Below are 21,516 nucleotides of genomic sequence, written 5' to 3'. Positions count from 1 at the left end.
CTCAATGGTAGACGATTGCATGCCCACGTACCTAAGACTGTGTGACACCAGAAAACCCTATAATAGTGAGGGGACACCACCACCGGCTCCCTGCACTTAATACGGATGGAGTCAGGGTCACCTAGAATCAAGCCAGCAAGGAAACACAATAAATAAAAAGACTTATCTGAGCAAACAGCAGCAGCAGCCTCCAGCAGTGAACACTCCATCCAGGAAGTAGTATAAACCGCAAAGTGAGGCAGTATGGGAGGGAATATAAAGGAAGACGATTAGTCGAAATAAGTGACACCTGGCAGAAGGAAAGGAGATGACAAAGTGAAACCAAAACAATGAACGTCATACAAGAGGTAGAGAAGAACGTCTGTCAGACCTTCTCACAGAACTGGCGGTGACAAAAGGGTGAGATTCTGGCAAGACTAGGGGTAAATGTGTTGGTCCGGGCCCAGCAGGTACATCAGTGGGGGTTTAACCTGGCTGAGCCGGCAAGACCCCAGTATATGACTTATTTTACCTCTTGCAAAAGTGGCTACAGCCTGATGTGCTGAGTCCCACGGCTATGCTGGATCGACTATTAGCTGATATGTTCTGGAGGGCTTTGCCACCCCCTCTCCAGCACTAGATTGGCCAGGTGTCTTCTGGCAATGCCCTGTATATGGTGGACCTGGTGGAACGCTATGAGGCTACTAAGAATCTACAGGGGGGTTCTTTTGGGAGGGGGGCAGTCAAATACCGTAAATCTCCACCCCAGGCCCGGACATATGAGCTGATGAAACCTATCGGGTATGTACCCACTATGGGCCTGGCTCCGTAAGTCTGCTGGCAGTGTCAGGAGCCTGGCCATGTAAGGACTGACTGTCCTCATCGGGTTGAGCCCATGGACACTAATTGTGGTTACCGTCAGTCACTATATGCCAGGAAACTGTGTGCAACAGGTACCCTGGAATCTCTAGACCACTTGTCCCAGGTGCAAATGGGAGACACTCAAGTGGAGGCACTGCTGGACTCAGGGAACCTGGTGACCCTAGTAAGGACTACCCTAGTGTGGTCCACTGAGTATACTGGCCGGAAAGTTGGGGTGATGTGCATCCATGGAGACTTAAAAGACTACCCCACCGTGCTGGTGTCTTTAACCATGGTAGCCGGCAGGTGAACCCACAAGGTGGCAGTCGCCACAAATCTACACTACGATCTCGTAATAGGGAGAGACTTTCCGGGCTTCCCGGCCCTAACCTGGTTGTGAGAGTTACTTATACACGTGAGTCAGGGGTAAACCCAGGAGATTGGCCTTTTTCAGGAGGAAGGCCAGAACCCTGGGAACCTGAGGCCGAAGGGCCAGCAGTAGGGGTGACCGCCACTTCGGTGGAAGATGGGGAGACAACCCCGCTGAGTGTAATGGTGGAAGATGTGGAGGACTTGCCACTGGGTCCTGAGTTGGCAGACTTCAACGTCTCCGGGGAAAATTTTGGTACAGCACAACACCGGGACCCAACCCTATCCCGAGCCTGGTAGAAAGGTTTAACCAAACCTTAAAAAACATGTTAAAAAGAGTGGTGTCTAAGGATGGGAAGGACTGGGACCTCTTTCTGCCCTATCTTATGTTCGCAGTGTGAGAGGTGCCCCAGGCCTCTTCTGGGTTCTCGCCCTTCGAACTGTTATATGGCAGACATCCTCGTGGTCTGTTGGACATAGCCAAAGAGGCGTGGGAGCAACAACCCACCCCATATAAAAGTATTATTGAATACGTCACCCAGATGCAGGAACGTATGGAAACAGTGTTGCCTCTTGTAAGAGAGCATATGGAGGCAGCTCAGCGAGCTCAAAGTCTGGTCTATAATCGGCAGGCTCGGGTCCGGATCTTTAACCCAGGAGATCAGGTTTTGGTTCTGGTACCGACCGTGGACAGTAAGTTCCTGTGTAGGTGGCAGGGACTCTACGAAGTAATCAAAAAGCTTGGAGAGGTAAACTACAAGGTACACCAGCCAGGGCGGCGAAAGCCGGAGCAGGTTTACCATGTGAATTTACTCAAACCTTGGAAAGATAGGGAGAACGGTACTGACGACAGCCCGCGGCCAAGTTTTCTAGGGGAAGAGGTTCCAGACCCTCGGTCTGATGCAAGGGAAGCGGTTGCCACAGTGAAGATTGCTGACAGCCTCTCCTCTAAACAGACTCAGGAGGCCAGGGAGTTCTTCAGCAGGAACACGGATATGTTCTCAGACCTCCCCGGACGCACTTCCACAATTCAGCATGACACTGTCACTGAACCTCAGGCAAAAGTCAGGTTAAAATCGTACCGGGTACCCGAGGCTCAGCGACAAGCCATCTCGGAGGAAGTGCAGCTAATGCTGCAACTGGACTTTATTGAGGAGTCTAATAGTGAGTGGGCCAGTCCTAGTTTTAATACCCAAACCGGACGGGACGTTGCGGTTCTGTAACGATTTTCGTAAACTAAATGAGATTTCCAAATTTGATGCGTATCCCATGCCCCGGGTGGATGAGCTTATCGAGAGGTTAGGACGAGCCCGATATTTTTCTGTTTTGGACCTCACCAAAGGGTACTGGCAGGTACCCTTGATGGAGGCTGCCAAAGAGAAAACTGCCTTCATTACACCAGAGGGGCTGTACCAATATAAGGTGTTTCCCTTTGGTCTCCATGGCGCCCCTGCCACTTTTCAACGACTTATGGACATTGTCCTTCGTCCATATCATCGGTACGCTTCGGCTTACCTGGACGATATTGTCATCCACAGTACCGACTGGGAAAGTCACCTACCCAAAGTGCAGGCCGTAGTGGACTCCCTTCGGAAGGCTGGACTAACCGCTAACCCCAAAAATGTGCGATAGGGTTAGAGGAGACCAAATACCTGGGGTATGTCATTGGGCGCGGAGTATTTAAACCCCAAGTGAACAAAATAGAGGCGATACGGAATTGGCCCCGACTTGTCACTACTAGGCAAGTAAAGTCGTTCCTGGGAATGGTGGGCTATTACATGAGGTTTGTCCCCGACTTTGCTATGGTGGCCGCGCCATTGACAGGGCTTTTGAAGGGACGCAAGTCAGTGATGGTTCGCTGGGATGATCAGGCGGAAGAGGCTTTCTCTGCTTTGAAGTCCGCCCTGTGCGGGTCCCCGGTTTTGGTGCCGCCCGACTTCAAAAAGGAATTTATAGTACAAACTGATGCCTCCGAAGTAGGCCTTGGTGCTGTACTGTCTCAGGAAGTCAACAGGGAGGAGCATCCCATTGTCTTCCTCAGCCGTAAGCTCACCCCAGCCGAGACCAGGTACAGGATAGTGGAGAGAGAGTGCCTGGCTATTAAGTGGGCACTCGAGTCTCTCCGTTATTATTTGTTGGGGAGAAAATTCCGCCTTGTAACCGACCACTCCCCTTATAAAGGGGTTGTCAGAGTTATATTTATTGATGACCTATCCTCACGATAGGTCATCAATATCAGATCGGCGGGGGTCCGACACCCGGCACCCCCGCCGATCAGCTGTTTGAAGAGGAGGTGCGCGCCGTACCAGCGCTGCCTCCTCTTCACTGTTTACTTTCCCGCCGTTGCATCTGCAGTGGTGAGCAGGTGTAATTACACCCAAACAGTCCCATTAATTTCAATGGGGCGGCTTGGGTGTAATTTGACCTGCTCACCACTGCAGATACGGCGAGAAGGTAAACAGTGAAGAGGAGGCAGCACTGGCACGGCGCGCGCCTCCTTTTCAAACAGCTGATCGGCGGGGGTGCCGGGTGTTGGACCACCGCCGATCTGATATTGATGACCTATCCTGAGGATAGGTCATCAATAAATTTAACTTGGACAACCCCTTTAAGTGGATGAGCCAGGCCAAAGACAGAAATGCCCGGGTCACCAGATGGTTCCTTTCCCTACAGAACTTTAAATTTACAGTGGAACACAGGGCAGACCAGTGGCAGGGAAACACAGATGCCCTGTCCCAAGTACATTGTCTGGTGAGTGTTTACCCCCTCAGGGTTGAATAAAGGGGGTGGGGGGGTATGTGACACAGTGAGGGGAATGGTCTGGGAAAACAGGTATTTTCCTCCCAGCGTGTGCTGCTGGGCTGATGGATTGCAGGCAGGTGGGGTCAAATACCGGACTGGATTTTAATTGCCAGTCCGGGTTTTTGGCACCACCTGGCTGTCCTTAAATAGGCAGCTGGGCTCAGCAGCAGGATCTCTGTTTTGGGATCTGAGGCTTGGTGCCAGGTTGGAGGGCTGAGAGCCATGGGCCAAGGAAACAGGCCCCCTAAAGCATGCCATGGACTGCTGGAGGCAGAACTGACATCAAGGTGACTTGTCTTATATAAACTTTCAAAATTGTGTGAAGTAGCACCAAGATCTACTTTCCATTGTGTGTGAAGTAAACACCAAGATTGCAAAGTAACGCATTGTTTTGTGCATTTGCCTCAAGTTTGAATAAACACTGAAGTTTTACGTTAAGAACTTGTCTTTTGCCTTTATACTGCGTCCGCTTACCCTATCTACCCTATCTTGAGTGATGTTGCATTGTTTGTTTTTGCTTTTCTGCTTTCAGCCATAGCGACGTGCACCTGCGCACTGGGATGTGCTGACTGACCCCCATTTTTTCCTTTGCAGTACACTATATGATTTTTGATTTTCGTTTTCACATTAATCATGGGATAACCCCTTTAACGCATGAGGTGAGTAAACCCTTTTAATGTAAAAAAAAAGAAAAAACATATTCAACTGTGCCATACAGTTAGATACATCTGTGCACTGACTTTAATTTAAAAAAAAAAACATCACATACATTTTTTGCAGTACTGACTAGCGTTGCTTTTCAGGACAGCAAAAGAGAAAGAAAAACAAAAAACTGTATCCTCACATATGCTACATGCTGAATTTGCCCTATAGAAACCTATGGGTACACTACAATGGACCATACGTTCTGATATAACATACTGACAAATAGAAGTGTTTAAGGGGTTGTCCCACAAAAAATACCCTACAGTTTTTAAACAAGCACCTGGATCTGCATACTTTTGTAATTGCATGTAATTAAAAATTTCATATAGCCTGGGCTTTGGCCTTAGGTTTATTAACATTATTAAACTTCTTTATAGATCTCCCATCGCAGGACTTAATATAAATGGCCATCTTACAAGAAGCTTCCCTATGTCAAGAGGCACTCGCCAGGGATGTCCACTCTCTCCCCTTTTGTTTGATATTTATATTGAACCCCTGGCTGCTAGGGTTAGTCAAGATTCTAGGATTTTAGGGTTTGGGGTATTGGGAACGGAAGATCGTATTTCTTTATACGCCGATGATATTTTATTTTATGTCCAACAGATACAACCTACCTCGTTAAATATTATTCAAACGATAAACTCCTTTGGAGAAGTTTCAGGTCTGGATGTAAATTGGGATAAAACTACGCTTATGCCATTAGATACTGCCACCATGCCATTAGATAAATTAAGACTCCCCAATGAGAGCCCTTTGAACACTTTGAAAATTTTTGAGACCTAGGTATCTAGGTATCACAGTATCCCCTAGGGTGGAAGATTTTATTCCGCTTAATTTGACTCCACTGATAAATAAGCTAAGGTAAAAAAAAACAACGTGGCTTCGCCTACCTCTAGCGATGGCTGATAGAATATCTCTAGTTAAGATGGTGATTCTCCCCCAGTTACTTTATGTCCTTAGGAATTCTCCAGTTTGGATTGCTGATAGGTTTTTTAAAGTAATCAAAAGAATTATCAACGATTTACTCTGGGGGAGGAAACGTGTAAGACTTAAATTAGAGCATTGGTATAAGCCCTTGGAGAGGGAAGGAGTTAATCTCCCCTGTTTCAGGGGTTATTTTTTAGCTGCACAGTTTTGTTTTTTTCGCGAATGGAATGATAGTCCACTTTGTAGGGAATTGCTGAATAGATCTTCATATGTTTATTTTTTTTTACTTTATTGGAGTCTGATCAATTGACCAACCCTGATAGGGAATTTAGATCTGCCAGGAATCTTTTTATGAAGTCATGGTATTCTATTAGACGTTGGTGTGGAGTGAAGGGTTCGCTGGGATGCACGCCTTTGTGGTATAATCAGCACTTACAAACTTTAGATGAATTAGCTAAGGATCAATATTGGCAAAAAAGTTATATTTTATATGTCACAGGTACTAAGTAATGGAGATATTGTTTCCTTTATAGAATTGTCACAAAGAGAAAAATCACAGAAACTAATATGGTTTTGCTATTTACAGTTAAGATCGGCACTATTGAGTATAAAAAATAAAAAATAAAAGTAGGCTTGAAATACACACTTCAACACAATTTAATGAGTGGATAGGAAATTTGGATCAAAAGATGAAGATTTCTCAACTTTATAAAAAATTATTGGTAGCACGATTTGGAGTTCTTTCCTCTCCTGGCCAGAGGGTTTGGCCAAATGAATGCCCAATGCTCCAACTCGATGACCAGGAGAATGTAACTTTGAATTTAAAACTGGTTTCACACAATTTTAATCATGTCTTGGTACAGTTTAATATTTTACATAGACTTTATGTTACACCTCTTTGGCTTAATAGATGTGGTATTAGAAATGACTCCAACTGTACTAGGTGTGACGCTCCAGAAGCGGATTATTTACATATGTTCTGGTCATGTGCAGAATTGAAACAATACTGGGGGGCGATTCAAAAATATATTGAGGGAAAATTGAACGTGCAGATTCCCTTTACTGCGGAATGCTGGGTATTGGGTGAGCTTACCAAGGTGGGCTGTTACCAATATAAAAAAAATCTCTTGTTTAAGATAATGTTTTTGTCAAGACTGCTGGTAGCACATTCTTGGTTTTCGCGAAATAGCCCTACTATAAATTCTTGGTTAAATCTGGTCAATATTACTAAGAAATATGAATATATTTTGTATAAGCAGAGAAATACTGAGAAAAAATGGATTAGAACTTGGGGAGACTGGAACCCTTAGGCTCCTTTCACACGGGCGAGATTTCCGCGCGGGTGCAATGCGTGAGGTGAACGCATTGCACCCGCACTGAATCCTGACCCATTCATTTCTATGAGGCTGTGCACATGAGCGGTGATTTTCACGCATCACTTGGGCGTTGCGTTAAAATCGCAGCATGCTCCTCTTTGTGCGTTTTTCACGTAACGCAGACCCCATAGAAATGAATAGGGTTGCATGAAAATCGCAAACATCCGCAAGCAAGTGCGGATGCAGTGCGATTTTCACGATCATTATTATTTTCCCTTATAACATGGAGTGATGGATCATGTGACGGGCCATGTGATGAGCGTAGTGACGTCATCAAAGGTCCTATTCCTCACAGAACAAGACAGATGAGATGCCGGCTGCGCGAACAAGTGGATTAAGGTGAGTTAATTTTTTATATTTTTTTTTAACCCTTTCAGCCCTATTGTACTATGCATTCTGTATTCAGAATGCTATTATTTTCCCTTATAACCACGTTATAAGGGGAAATAATACAATCCACACTACAACTAACCCAAACCTGAACTTCTGTGAAGAAGTTCGGGTCTGGGTACCACAGTCAGTTTTTTATCACGCGCGTGCAAAACACATTGCACCCGGGCGATAAAAACTGAACATTGGAATGCAATCGCAGTCAAAACTAACTGCAATTGTGCTCCTACTCGCGCGGGTTTGCCGCAATGCACCGGGACGCATCCAGACCTAATCCGGACACGCTCGTGTGCTAGGGGCCTTAGAGCTTCCCCCATTTTTTTCTCCACCCTCTCCCATCACTCCTCGGTCTTGCGACGGAGGGGTGGTGGTGAAGGGAGGACGCTTCGCAAGGGGGGGGGGTGAGCCAAGGGACTTGGGGGCGGGTAATTGAGGTAAAAAAAAAAAGATGTTAATAATGTTATGTTTTATAAATTGTTATTACTGAATACTAATAAACTTTGAAAAAAATGAGAAAAGGCAAGAAAGCCACCTTTTGTATTTTGAACACACACACAAAAAAAAAAGTTATATAGCCACTGAGTTATTCAATAAAATCTATCTGTATAGCACCACCTGCTGTTTGTTATTTCTTATTTCTTTGTAATGCTCACTAAGATGGCCGCACATGCTCAGTTTCATCCTTCAACTGCCCCCTGAGCTGTGATAGGGAGAGCATGGACACGCCTCCTAAGCTGTGATAGGGAGAGCATGGACACGCCTCCTGAGCTGCAGCAGAAAAGACACTCCCCTGGAGCTGTCAGCTTGATAAAAATCTAACAGAGCAATAAATGGGGAGATCTCTGGATCCATGGCAATTAAAAAGATTAAACGTGAAGGAACAAAAGAGAAATCTAAATCCAATCAATATTCGGTGTGACCATTTTTTGCCAAAACAGTTCCAGCATCTTCTAGGTACACTTGCACCCAGTTTTTGAAGGAACTCAGCAGGGAGGTTGTTCCAGACATCTTGAAGAACTAACTGCAGTACCCCAGTAGGACTATTACAAAAGAGTTAATGAAATATTAATAAGATAAATGTTGTGATTTATTATGTTTACGTACTCAATAGCAATGTATACTGCAACCAGTCAACAATTTAGCACACCGTTTAGGTTGACAGGAGATGGACAGAGTCCGCCCTAGCAAGTTGGTCAGTCAAGTCTGAGCTGATCAAGAGAAGACCTACACATGGTAGCTCCTTAAAACTAGTCCCAAGTTCAGAGAAACTTTGTGCCCCTATACATTTGTTCTCCTCCTTAGTACCCCCTTAAAGTTGTTATACCCCCTTAGTACCACCTTATAGTTATACTGCCCTCTTAGTTACCCCATTACATTTGTGCTGGCCTCTTAGTGCTTCCCTTACGGTTGTGCTGCCCATTTAGTGTCCTCCTACATTTCTGATTCCCCCTTAAAGTTGCGTTTCCCATTAATGCCCACCTTATAGTTGTGTTGCCCCTCAGTGCATCCCTTATAGTTGTCCCTTTAATTTCCCCATTACAGTAATTGTGCCCCTTAGTGCCACCCTTATAGTTGTGCTGCCCCCTAGTGTCTCTCCTTATAGTTGTACTGCTCCCTTAGTGTCCATCCTTATACTTGTGCTGCCCCCTTAGTGCCCCCTTACAGTTGTGCAGCCCACTCATTGCTTCCCTTATAGTCGTCTCCTTAATGTCCCCATTACAGTAATACTGCACTCTTAGTGCCACCCTTATAGTTGTGCTGCCCCCCTAGTGTCTCTCCTTATAGTTGTGCTGCCCCCTTAGTGCCCCTCCTTATAGTTGTGCTGCCCCCCTAGTGTCTCTCCTTATAGTTGTGCTGCCCCCTTAGTGCCCCTCCTTATAGTTGTGCTGCCCCTTATTGCCCATTACAGTACTGTTTCCCCATGGTGCCCTATTACAGTTGTAATGCTCTTAGTTCCCTTTTATAGCTGTGCTGACTCCTTTACAGTAGTGCTCCCCCTTTACAGTAGCGCTGCCCCTTTAGCTCCCGCTTTACAGTTGTTCTGCCCCCTTAGTGCTCCCTTTACATTTGTGCTGCCCCCTTAAAGAGTGACCAAAAATGTTATTCTCAGCGATGTACGGACTATGGTGTGCAGAGTCCTGCATGTCAGCTCTTAGTGAAGCAGGCACAGGCTGGAGCCTGCTCCGCTCAGCTAATCCTGGCATAGCACATGGTTACAGGTTACCCATGTGCTATGCCAGCATTTAGTAAACCTCCGGGTGGCACGGGCAGGAACAGAAATGTGGGCTCCTGTCCGTACTCCCTGCGCTGTGGACCCATTGAGCAAACTAAGTACTCCGTACACCGATGAGAAGTCAGCGGTGTACAGAAAGGTCAATTTTAAGCGCACAGGGAAAGGTGCACTTTAGGGGGGATAAAGTCTACAAAAAATAGAAAAAGCATTAATAATAGTATATTACAAAAAGTGTTATTATGGCATTAGGGACATATTAACAAAAATGTAATCAAAAGTTTAGTTACTCTTTAGAGTTGTGCTGTCCCATTAGCGCCCCATTTATAGTTGTACTGTCCCCTTAGTGCTCCCAATACATTTGTGCTGTCTCCTTTACAGTTGTGCTGCCCTCTTAGTGCCACCCTTACAGTTATGCTGCCCCCTCAGTGCCCCCTTTACAGTCATGCTGCCTCCCTTACAGTTGTGCTGTCCTCTTAGTACCCCCCTTATAGTTGTGCTGCCCCCTTAGTTCCCCACCTTACAATTGTGCTGCCTTCTTAGTGTCCCCTTACAGTTATACTGCCCCTATAACTTTAATAATAGAAGAAGAAGAAAAAAAAACACTATTCACCTAACCCCACTTCCCCGATGAACGGAGCACATTAACCCCTGGCTTGTGCTCCTCCTCAGTGCAGCAGGTGTGATGATGTCCTTGCATCATGCCTTCTCGGGAGGGCACTAGCTGGCGAATGATGCAGGGAGCTGAGAGCTCTCTGCTTCACCATTGTAATTAGCTGTTTCTGCTTCCTGGGCATGGGTAATGCGACCCAGGAATAGGAATGCCGACTGGTATAGTGCAGCACAAAATGTCCCTTTATGTGTCACGGTGCTCAAACCTGGAGACGGCTAGACCTCAGGTGGTGGCTCTGAAGCAATAAATAGGGGGAATGACTTAGGAATTTGCAAGAAAAATTGATTCCAGACCTTGTATGTAGTTGAATAGCAGTTTTACTTGAATAAAAGTTCATCAGAAAGAATCTTCAAGCTTTATCTTGGTCCCAGCAGGTTTTAGCATTAAAACTGGCAGGCAAACTCGTCGTCTGCTACGGATGGAGTAGAGTTAGCACTCCTGTTTTCTGAGATTTCGGATTTGTGTTATCTAATCTAAGCAAACACCTTCAATTGCTTTTCAATGGCTTTTGTCTCAAGATAACTCAAATTTAAGAGCTGGAGTGCTAACCCTGCTACATCTGTACATCTGTTTCTCTCTGGCTCTGCTGTACTGACAGGCTGGCTGTATAACTTTGCTTCTTCTGTATGCTGCACTACTTTCTGTAGTATGGTCTGTCTCTAGATTAGGCCAGGGAACTTTCCTCCTGGTTCCTGAGGCTCTAAGCTTTGGCCTCCATGGCCAGCAGAGCTGAGGGCGCTCTGGCTGGCTTGGGCACGTCCAGCAGAGACGTGCCCTGCACACCTTCCCCTAGCAGGGGGTAAGCTAGAAACACTCTCAATGGTCCCCACCCTTCCTGCAGGAAGTGGTACTCGCCCCCTCCTCTCCAGAGGGGGGTTAGAATGGAAAACTCCATTGTACCTAAGTACAGCTCTGCTGTGTTTTCTGCCACCTGCTGGTGAACCAGGCACATTACACGTTAACATGACAGTTACAATAATTATTAAAAATGCAGTGTGGAGGACCTGGAATAAATGCATAGATGACATTAACCCCTTAGGGACCCATGATGTATCGGTACGGCATGGTTCCCGAGTCCTTAAGGACCCATGACGTACCGGTACGTCATGTGTTGTTCCGATCACCGCCGCCCGGCGGGCGGTGGTCGGAACAAGGTGCCTGCTCAAATCATTGAGCAGGCACCTCCGCTAAATGCGCGGGGGGTTCCCGTGACCCCCCCGTGTCGGCGATCACCGCAAACCGCAGGTCAATTCAGACCTGCGGTTTGCGGCTTTTCTAAGTTGCGGCGGCGGTGCCATCGGGTCCCCATGGGGCTGTGGGGGGGACCCGATGTCTAAGGAAGGCATCGAGCTGCCTTCCGGTGACGAGCCTGTGAGATCCAGCCCCCTGGATCTCACAGGCCGGAAGCTGTATGAGTAATACACACAGTATTACTCATACAGCCAATGCATTCCAATACAGAAGTATTGGAATGCATTGTAAAGGATTAGACCCCCAAAAGTTCAAGTCCCAAAGTGCGACAAAAAATAAAATGAAAAAAAAGTTGAAAATATAAAGTTTTCCCCCCCAAAAAATTTAACGTTTCAAGTAAAAATAAACAAAAACGTCATTTTCCCCAAATAAAGTAAAAAAAAATTGGTAAAAAATAGGGGGAAAAAAAAGTATACATATTAGGTATTTCCGCATCCGTATCGACCAGCTCTATAAACATATCACATGACCTAACCCCTCAAATGAACACCGTAAAAAATAAAAATAAAAACTGTGCTAAATAAACAATTTTTTTGTCACCTACATAACAAAAAGTACAACATCAAGTGATCAAAAAGGCGTTTGCCCACCAAAATAGTACCAATCTAACCGTCACCTCATCCCGCAAAAAATGAGCCCCTACCTGAGACAATCGCCCAAAAAATAAAAAAACTATGGCTTTTTTGTTTTAAAAAAGCTGTTATTGTGTAAAACTTACATAAATAAAAAAAAGTATGCATATTTGGTATCGCCGCGTTCGTATCGACCGGCTCTATAAAAATATTACATGCCCTAAACCCTCAGATGAACACTGTAAAATATAAAAAATAAAAACTGTACTAAATAAACAATTTTTTGTCACCTTACATCACAAAAAGTGTGATAGCAAGTGATCAAAAAGTCATATGCACCCTAAAATAGTGCCAATAAAACCATCATCTCATCCCGCAAAAAATGAGACCCTACCTAAGATAATCGCCCAAAAACTGAAAAAACTATGGCTCTCAGAATATGGAGACACTAAAACATGATTTTTTTTTTGTTTCAAAAATGATATTATTGTGTAAAACTTACACAAATAAAAAAAAAGGATACATATTAGGTATCGCCGCGTCCGTATCGACTGGCTCTATAAAAATTTCACATGACCTAACCCCTCAGGTGAACACCGTAAAAAATAAAAAATAAAAACTGTGCTAAATAAACAATTTTTTGGCACCTTACATCACAAAAAGTGTAATAGCAAGCGATCAAAAAGTCATATGCACCCCAAAATAGTGCCAATAAAACCGTCATCTCATGCCGGAAAAATCATACCCTACCCAAGTTAATCGCCCAAAAACTGAATAAATGATGGCTCTCAGACTATGGAAACACTAAAACATGATTTTTTTTGTTTCAAAAAAGAAATCATTGTGTAAAACTTACATAAAAAAAAGTATACATATTAGATATTGCCGCATCCGTGACAACCTGGTCTATAAAAATATCACATGATCTAACCTGTCAGATGAATGTTGTAAATAACAAAAAATAAAAACGGTCCCAAAACAGCTATTTCTTGTTACCTTGCCTCACAAAAAGTGTAATATAGAGCAACCAAAAATCATATGTACCCTAAACTAGTACCAACAAAACTGCCACCCTATCCCGTAGTTTCTACAATGGTGTCACTTTTTTGGAGTTTCTACTCTAGGGGTGCATCAGGGGGGCTTCAATGGGACATGGTGTCAAAAAAAAAACAGTCCAGCAAAATCTGCCTTCCAAAAACCGTATGGCATTCCTTTCCTTCTGTGCCCTGCCGTGTTCCCGTACAGCAGTTTACGAACACATATGGGGTGTCTCTGTAAACTACAGAATCAGGGCCATAAATATTGAGTTTGGTTTGGCTGTTAACCCTTGCTTTGTAACTGGAAAAAAATTATTAAAATGGAAAATCTGCCAAAAAAGTGAAATTTTGAAATTGTATCTCTATTTTCCATTAATTCTTGTGGAACACCTAAAGGGTTAACGACGTTTGTAAAATCAGTTTTGAATACCTTGAGGGGTGTAGTTTCTTAGATGGGGTCACTTTTATGGAGTTTCTACTCTAGGGGTGCATCAGGGGGGCTTCAAATGGGATATGGTATAAAAAAAAACAGTCCAGCAAAACCTGCCTTCCAAAAACCGTATGGCATTCCTTTCCTTCTGCGCCCTGCCGTGTGCCCGTACAGCGGTTTACGACCACATATGGGGTGTTTCTGTAAACTACAGAATCAGGGCCATAAATATTGAGTTTTGTTTGGCTGTTAACCCTTGCTTTGTAACTGGAAAAAAATTATTAAAATGGAAAATCTGCCAAAAAAGTGAAATTTTGAAATTGTATCTCGATTTTCCATTAATTCTTGTGGAAAACCTAAAAGGTTAACAAAGTTTATAAAATCAGTTTTGAATATCTTGAGGGGTGTAGTTTATAGAATGGGGTCATTTTGGGTGGTTTCTATTATGTAAGCCTCGCAAAGTGACTTCAGACCTGAACTGGTCCCTAAAAATTGGGTTTTTGAAGATTTCTGAAAAATTTCAAGATTTGCTTCTAAACTTCTAAGCCTTGTAACATCCCCAAAAAATAAAATATCATTCCCAAAATGATCCAAACATGAAGTAGACATATGGGGAATGTAAAGTAATAACTATTTTTGGAGGTATTACTATGTATTATAGAAGTAGAGAAATTGAAACTTGGAAATTTGCAATTTTTTACAAATTTGGGGTAAATTAATAAATAAAAATGATTTTTTTTTTACTTCATTTTACCAGTGTCATGAATATGTGACGAAAAAACAATCTCAGAATGGCCTGGATAAGTCAAAGCGTTTTAAAGTTATCAGCATTTAAAGTGACACTGGTCAGATTTGCAAAAAATGGCCAAGTCCTTAAGGTGAAATAGGGCTTTGGTGAAATGGCCGAGTCCTTAAGGGGTTAATGTTAGCACACACAGATAGAAGGGTGCAGGAGTGGTAATACCACTCTGGGGTGTTACACATGCAGATACGGTTTTAAGCGGTACATGCCCCCGCCCTCCTCCAGTCAGAAATCCGTGACTGTTCCTCCAGATCCGGGACGGTTGGGTGGTGTATTTACACACATCACATGCGTACATCATATATACACCTATCCCCATGAGTCCCCCTCCATTGCTTTCCCCTCTGTAGTCTGCTGTCCGCTTCCTTCCTCAGGCTTCTCTTGCACTGGTTCAAGCCCTTTTATCAGGGGGTAGATGGAGACTCCTTCTGTCGATGATGAGCTCCATGCACAGTGACGGGAACTATTTAGCCAGTTCTTGTCACATGAATATCAGCAGTGGCAGAAATGCCAGGTACCAGCTGACATTCTCTAGGTGCCAAGTACGGATCTCTTTTGCCACCAGCCATCCTACTGCATGTAGCGTTAACGGAGAGCTTCTGGTGTGGAATCCAGCTGGAGGAGGGGGGATGGGCACAACCGTCACTTTTCATTTGTTTACCCAGCAGCAGAATGGGGTAAGTTGGTTTATATTTCATCAGTTTCTTATTCACATAATATACATACAGTGGATATAAAAAATCTACACACCCCTGTTAAAATGTCAGGTGTCTGTGCTGTAAAAAAATGAGACAAAGATAAATCATTTCAGAACTTTAATGCGACCTATAAACTGTATCACTCAATTGAAAAACAAACTGAAATCTTTTAGGTAGAGGGAAGAAAAAATATAAAAATAAAATAATATGGTTGCATAAGTGTGCACACCCTTAAACTAATACTTTGTTGAAGCACCTTTTGATTTTATTACAGCACTCAGTCTTTTTGGGTATGAGTCTATCAGCATGGCACATTTTGACTTGGCAAGATTTGCCCACTCTTCTTTGCAAAAACACTCCAAATCTGTAAGATTGCGAGGGCATCTCCTGGGCACAGCCCTCTTCAGATCACCCCACAGATTTTCAATCGGATTCAGGTCTGGGCTCGGATTCAGGTTTTGTACCAATATTGACTGGTATTTGGAACTGTTCATAATTCCCTCTAGCTTAACTAAGGCCCCAGTTCCAGCTGAAGAAAAACAGCCCCTTGGCATGATGCTGCCACCACCATGCTTCACTGTGGGTATGGTGTTATTTTGGTGATGTGCAGTGTTGTTTTTGCGCCAAACATATCTTTTGGAATTATGGCCAAAAAGTTCAACCTTGGTTTCATCAGACCATAACACCTTTTTCCCACATGCTTTAGGGAGACTTCAGATGTGTTTTTGCAAAATGTAGCCTGGCTTGGATGTTTTTCTTCGTAAGAGTCTTGCCACTCTACCCCATAGCCCAGACATATGAAGAATACGGGAGATTGTTGTCACATGTACCACACAGGCAGTACTTGCCAGATATTCCTGCAGCTCCTTTAAGGCTGAGTTCACACGGGCGAGTATTCCGCGCGGGTGCAATGCGGGAGGTGAACGCATTGCACACGCACTGAATCTGGACCCATTCATTTCTATGGGGCTGTACACATGAGCAGTGATTTTCACGCATCACTTATGCGTTCCGTGAAAATCGCAGCATGCTCTATATTGTGCGTTTTCCACGCAACGCAGGCCCCATAGAAGTGAATGGGACTGCGTGAAAATCGCAAGTAAGTGCGGATGCGGTGCGATTTTCACGCACGGTTGCTAGGAGACGATCGGGATGGAGACCCGATCATTATTATTTTCCCTTATAACATGGTTATAAGGGAAAATAATAGCATTCTGAATACAGAATGCATAGTACAATAGTGCTGGAGGGGTTAAAAAATAAATAAATAATAATTTAACTCACCTTAATCCACTTGCTCGCGCAGCCCGGCTTCTCTTCTGTCTCCTTCTTTGCTGATTGCAGGAAAAGGACCTGTGGTGACGTCACTCCGGTCATCACATGATCCATCACATGATCCATCACATGGTAAAAGATCATGTGATGGACCATGAGATGACCGGAGTGACGTCACCACAGGTCCTTTTCCTGCACACAGCAAAAAAGAAGACAGAAGAGATGCCGGGCTGCGCGAGCAAATGGATTAAGGTGAGTTTAATTTAATTTAATTTTTTTTAACCCCTCCAGCCCTATTTTACTATGCATTCTGTATTCAGAATGCTATTATTTTCCCTTATAACCATGTTATAAGGGAAAATAATACAATCTACAGAACACCGATCCCAAGCCCGAACTTCTGTGAAGAAGTTCGGGTTTGGGTACCAAACATGCACGATTTTTCTCACGCGAGTGCAAAACACATTACAGTGTTTTGCACTCGCGCGGAAAAATCGCGCATGTTCCCGCAACGCACCCGCACCTTTTCCCGCAACGCACCCGCACCTTTTCCCGCAACGCCCGTGTGAACTCAGCCTAATGTTGCTGTAGGCCTCTTGGTAGCCTCCCAGACCAGTTTTCTTCTCGTCTTTTCATCAATTTTGGAGGGACGTCCAGTTCTTGGTAATGTCACTGTTGTGCCATATTTTCTCCACTTGATGATGACTGTCTTCACTGTGTTCCATGGTAGATCTAATGCCTTGGAAATTCTTTTGTACCCTTCTCCTGACTGATACTATTTAACAATGAGATCCCTCTGATGCTTTGGAAGCTCTCTGTGGACCATGGCTGTGGACAATGGTCTTTCAGGAAAGACCAACTAGAGCAGCTGAACTTTATTTGGGGTTAATCAGAGGCACTATAAATGATGGCAGGTGTATGTGACTCCTATTTAACATGATTTTTAATGTGATTGCTTAATTCTGAACACAGCTATATCCCCAGTTATAAGAGGGTGTGCACACTTATGCAATCACATTATTATTATTATTATTTTTGTTTTCTTCCCTCCATCTAAAATATTTCAGTTTGTTTTTTAATTGAGTTGTACAGTTTATAGGTCACATTGAAGGTGGAAAAAGTTCTGAAATGATTTATCTTTGTCTCATTTTTTTAACATCACAGAAACCTGACATTTTAACAGGGGTGTGTAGACTTTTTATATCCACTGTATATGTTTTTTTTTATTAATGAATTATCAGGAGAACTTATCTCAATTATAACCCCTTCTTGATGCAGCCGTTTTTCTTCTTTATTTTTTACTCCCTACCTTCCCAGCGCCATAGCTTTTTATTTTTTTCCCCCATTCACATAGCTATATGAATTTTTTTTATTTTTTTTTGGGGGGGGGGGGGGAATTTGTACTTTCTAATGGCACCCTCTTAAATTGCATATGATGTAGTGGGAAGCTCGGGTGGAATTGGAAAAACACTTAATTCCGTCACAGTTTTATATACGGTATTTTGTTTTTATGATGTTCCCTTTGTGGTAAAACTGACCTGTTACCTTCATTCTACAGCTCAGTACGATTACAGCGATACCACATTTGTATAGTTTTTCTTGTGTTTTAATACTGAAAAACCTATTTAAAAAGATTATTTTTTCTTTGCATCGCCATATTCTGACCCCCATAACTATTTTATATTTACATCTACAGTGCTGTGTAGTTGCAAATTTTTTGCGGGCTTTCTGTATATTACATTCATACCATTTTGATGTGAGTATGACTTTTTGATCACTTTTTATTTAATTTTTTGGGAGATGAAGTGACAAAAAAAAATAAAAATGTAAATTGGCCATAAATGTGTTATATATTAATTGTTTGGTCATTTTTGGAAGTGGCGATACCAATGATCTTTATTTTTTTATTGTTTACTTTTATTTGGAAAATGAGGAAAGGGGGTGATTTTAATTTCCTTAAATATATATTTTTCAAAACTTTTTTTGTTTAACTTTTTTTCCATATTTACTTCTAGGCCCTTTTTAACATAAGATTGTCTAATTGATTATACCATAGACTGCAGTGGTCTGCTATTGCAGTCTATGGAAGACAGGAACTTTGCTATGGCAGACCTCGGGGCACTCAGAGGTCCTAAGGCTGTCATAGCCACCAAACAGCTCTGATGATCTTGTCCTGGGGCAGATCGGTCAATAAATAGCTGCTCAGTTGCAATTAACCACGTCATCTGAGGTGTGAAAAGCCTATGATTGGAGTTGTTACTGATCACAGACTCTGTCACTGGGTGTCAGCTGTGTACATCAGCAGGCACCCAGCAGCTATGTTGCTTGCTCAACACCTGAGCAGGAAACATCTTTAAAGACCTGGCATCTGCTGTACATGTCAGTAAAGGGATACAAGATGTTGCATTTACTGGTCCTGAGGTGAAATCAGATGAATAACTGGTACAAAAATGGCCATCAAAGTGGACATCAATGAGTGGGATTTATAGGGTTAATTTGTTTTGCGCCATTGATTTCATGCCATCAATGTACACAGGGTGATGCCACATATGGTCCAAGCAGGTTCTGGGTACAATAACTGGCATCAAAGTGGAAAAAAGGACACTTTTTACTGATTTGAATGAGTGGTGTTTCTAAGGGGTTAAATGACTTTGGCAACTGATCTTCCACTTTGATGCCAGCGCTTGTGCCCAGAACCTGGTTTGGCCAGAATGACCTCAAATGAATTTGATATGGGGCATCACCCTCTGAGAAGCCAGTGTAGAGGATGGGAGTGGTAGGGGCCCTAATGAGATGATGTGCCATGGTGTACTCCCTCAGGCCTTTGCTCCCTGGGGATTGGTCTTCTGATAAAGTGGTATAAGGAACCAGAAAAATAAAAGTCTCTCTTTACTTAGTGCAAAATAGGAGTTGTAGCACACCCAGCATTAGTTGTATACAATGCAATTTCTCTCCCAAGGTGATGAGGTATGGTAGCTGCCAAAGTATGTGATAATTGCACCTATGTTATCTTGCTGATGTTTCTCTCCTGAACTTCTGGTTAAAAGCTGTAAGCTTGCACTTGTGGCTGTGCTTGTTTACTTGGTGAAAATATAGACTTTTATGAGTTGGCCTGGCCTGAATGTGATCTAGGTGATGGGTGTCTAAGCCATAGTCCTTCACCTGTAGCAGGGTCTGTATAGCTGTGGTAGCTGGTCACTTTACTGGCTATAATTCTGTAGCTTGCCAGAATATCTGTAGTTTTGTCTCTAAGGTCTCTCTGGAGTAGAGGTCTCACAGATGAGTTGGTTCTCTGGTCCTTAAGGCCCTAGGAGCAGGAGCACTAAGACGTGCTTCCTCACTTCTCACAGTCTTAAGCTAACCTTCCCTCTCCTGGCAGGGACCAGCCCATTACCAAGAAGGGAGGAATGGGGTGGCTAGCCCCATTCCTTATTCAAAACATACCTCACCTGCTGGTGTACGAACCAAAACCTACCATTTGCAGATACCTCCTGTTACTGAGGTTCTGCAGATGCAGCATTAAACCAGCACTGTGGCCCTTCATTCTCAGGATTAAAGGGGATGGAATAACTCTTTAAGGAGAGCACGACATAACATTGTTTTAATTTAGAGACGACATGCCCTTTTTGACATAAAAATGTACTGAACTCCCCGTCTTCTTTTGTTGAGTAGCATATTGTCCCTCGGGTGCAAAGCTAACCTTCAGAGAAAGCAGTGTTTTGCAGCAGTTGTGCCCTGCCATTATATGTTATTATAAGTCTTTTTGTGAAAGGAAAGAGTCCTGATGGCAAAAAAAAAGCCACCAAGGCAAAGTGGTGCTAATTACTGTGTTTGACAAACTCTAATTACTGAATGAGGCAGCCGAGGAGGGAGAAAGAAGAGGCACGAATTGGGAGCAAAGATTAGGCAACGAGAAAGAAGATGAGGCTGCAATAAGAAGAATGAAGAAGAGAAAATATTTGCTAAGGAAATGTTATAATAAATGAAAATGCTGCCTATAATAACGCAATAAAAAAAAAAATGAAACTAGCTTAACACGGGGAGAAACAAGAACCCTTTTCACCCATGAGCTGCTTTCTATAAAATTATATAAGTGCACTGGGAGGATAGACATGAGGTATTTCTTAGTAAAGCTGCTCATATGTAATAGATAGAAATAGAGAGTAATGTTGAAAAGTTGGTCACGTAAGATTTTTTTTTTTCTTCAGATTCTTTAAAAAAATAATCTAAATTGCTTAAATGAAAGGTGGGGCAGCTTGCCACTGGCAAAAAAAAAAGATGGGTTGAGTAAGTGTCTTTCAAATATTTTCTAAAGTGTAAGGAATCTCTCTCTCACATGGGGTAGCAATCACAGATTGCTCCTCTGACAACAGGGTTCAAGTCCAAATGGTGCTTTATTCTGGCACTTCCGCACCATCACAAACATAAACCAAAATAAAGACCTGCCCGTCTGGGTTCTAGCTAATACAGAGGTCTTCTCCCTGACTCACCTCAAAAAATGCAGTTTTTCACACAGGGTCTCTGGCTCCAACCCTCTCTGTAGGGTCACAAAAGTTACACTGAAATCTGCTTCGGGCGTTCCATGATAAGAACAGAAAATTGGAATGCAAGCCCAAAACCTGATTCGTCACATGCCAATGGCACCTGACTATAAATTTTTGTCTTTCTCTCTCTATATACTGTTTATATATAGTCTATAATGATGTCCTTCAGGTTTCCATCACAGCGTATTATTTTACTGGACAAAATAGTGCAGCATGCTGTATATTTTATTGCAATCTGATATGGAAGCTTCTAACGGAGCCTCCAACGCAGATGTGAGGGAAGCCTAATGTCTACGGCCAGCTTACACCCAACTGATTTTGGTTGGCTTTGTAGACAATATAATGTCTATGGTTTACCAGAGGGGTGCTGCTCGATGAAGGAAGCATTTTCTTCCTGCTGGTCAGTGGAGGAGATTGCTGCATTTACAGTACATGCAAAATTCTCCTCCACAGTACGGGGAGATGTGATCGCTAATGCCATCGCATGTCACCATACAGAATCATTGTATGTAGAGGCTCTTTAGATGGCATGATCTGCTGCCAGAAAATGATGATTTAGGTGACCGAATGAATGATCCAATTACCCGATGAAGAA

General features: G+C 43.3%; 1 protein-coding gene across 1 annotated transcript in view; it reads left to right on the top strand.

Moving 5' to 3' along the window:
* The window catches only part of TH (tyrosine hydroxylase), a 153,352-nt gene that overhangs the window by 68,633 nt on the left and 63,203 nt on the right, over positions 1–21,516 (top strand). The window contains exon 2 of the mRNA XM_040409496.1: positions 14,747–15,081. Coding sequence (XP_040265430.1) covers positions 14,839–15,081 — 243 coding nt within the window. The 5' untranslated portion in view covers positions 14,747–14,838. The remainder of the gene's footprint in view (positions 1–14,746; positions 15,082–21,516) is intronic.

The sequence above is a fragment of the Bufo bufo genome, chromosome 10 (assembly GCF_905171765.1).
Source record: "Bufo bufo chromosome 10, aBufBuf1.1, whole genome shotgun sequence".
In the NCBI taxonomy this organism is placed as follows: domain Eukaryota; kingdom Metazoa; phylum Chordata; class Amphibia; order Anura; family Bufonidae; genus Bufo; species Bufo bufo.
The sequence above is the reverse complement of the archived record's forward strand: the minus strand, read 5'-3'. Positions and strand labels throughout refer to the sequence as shown.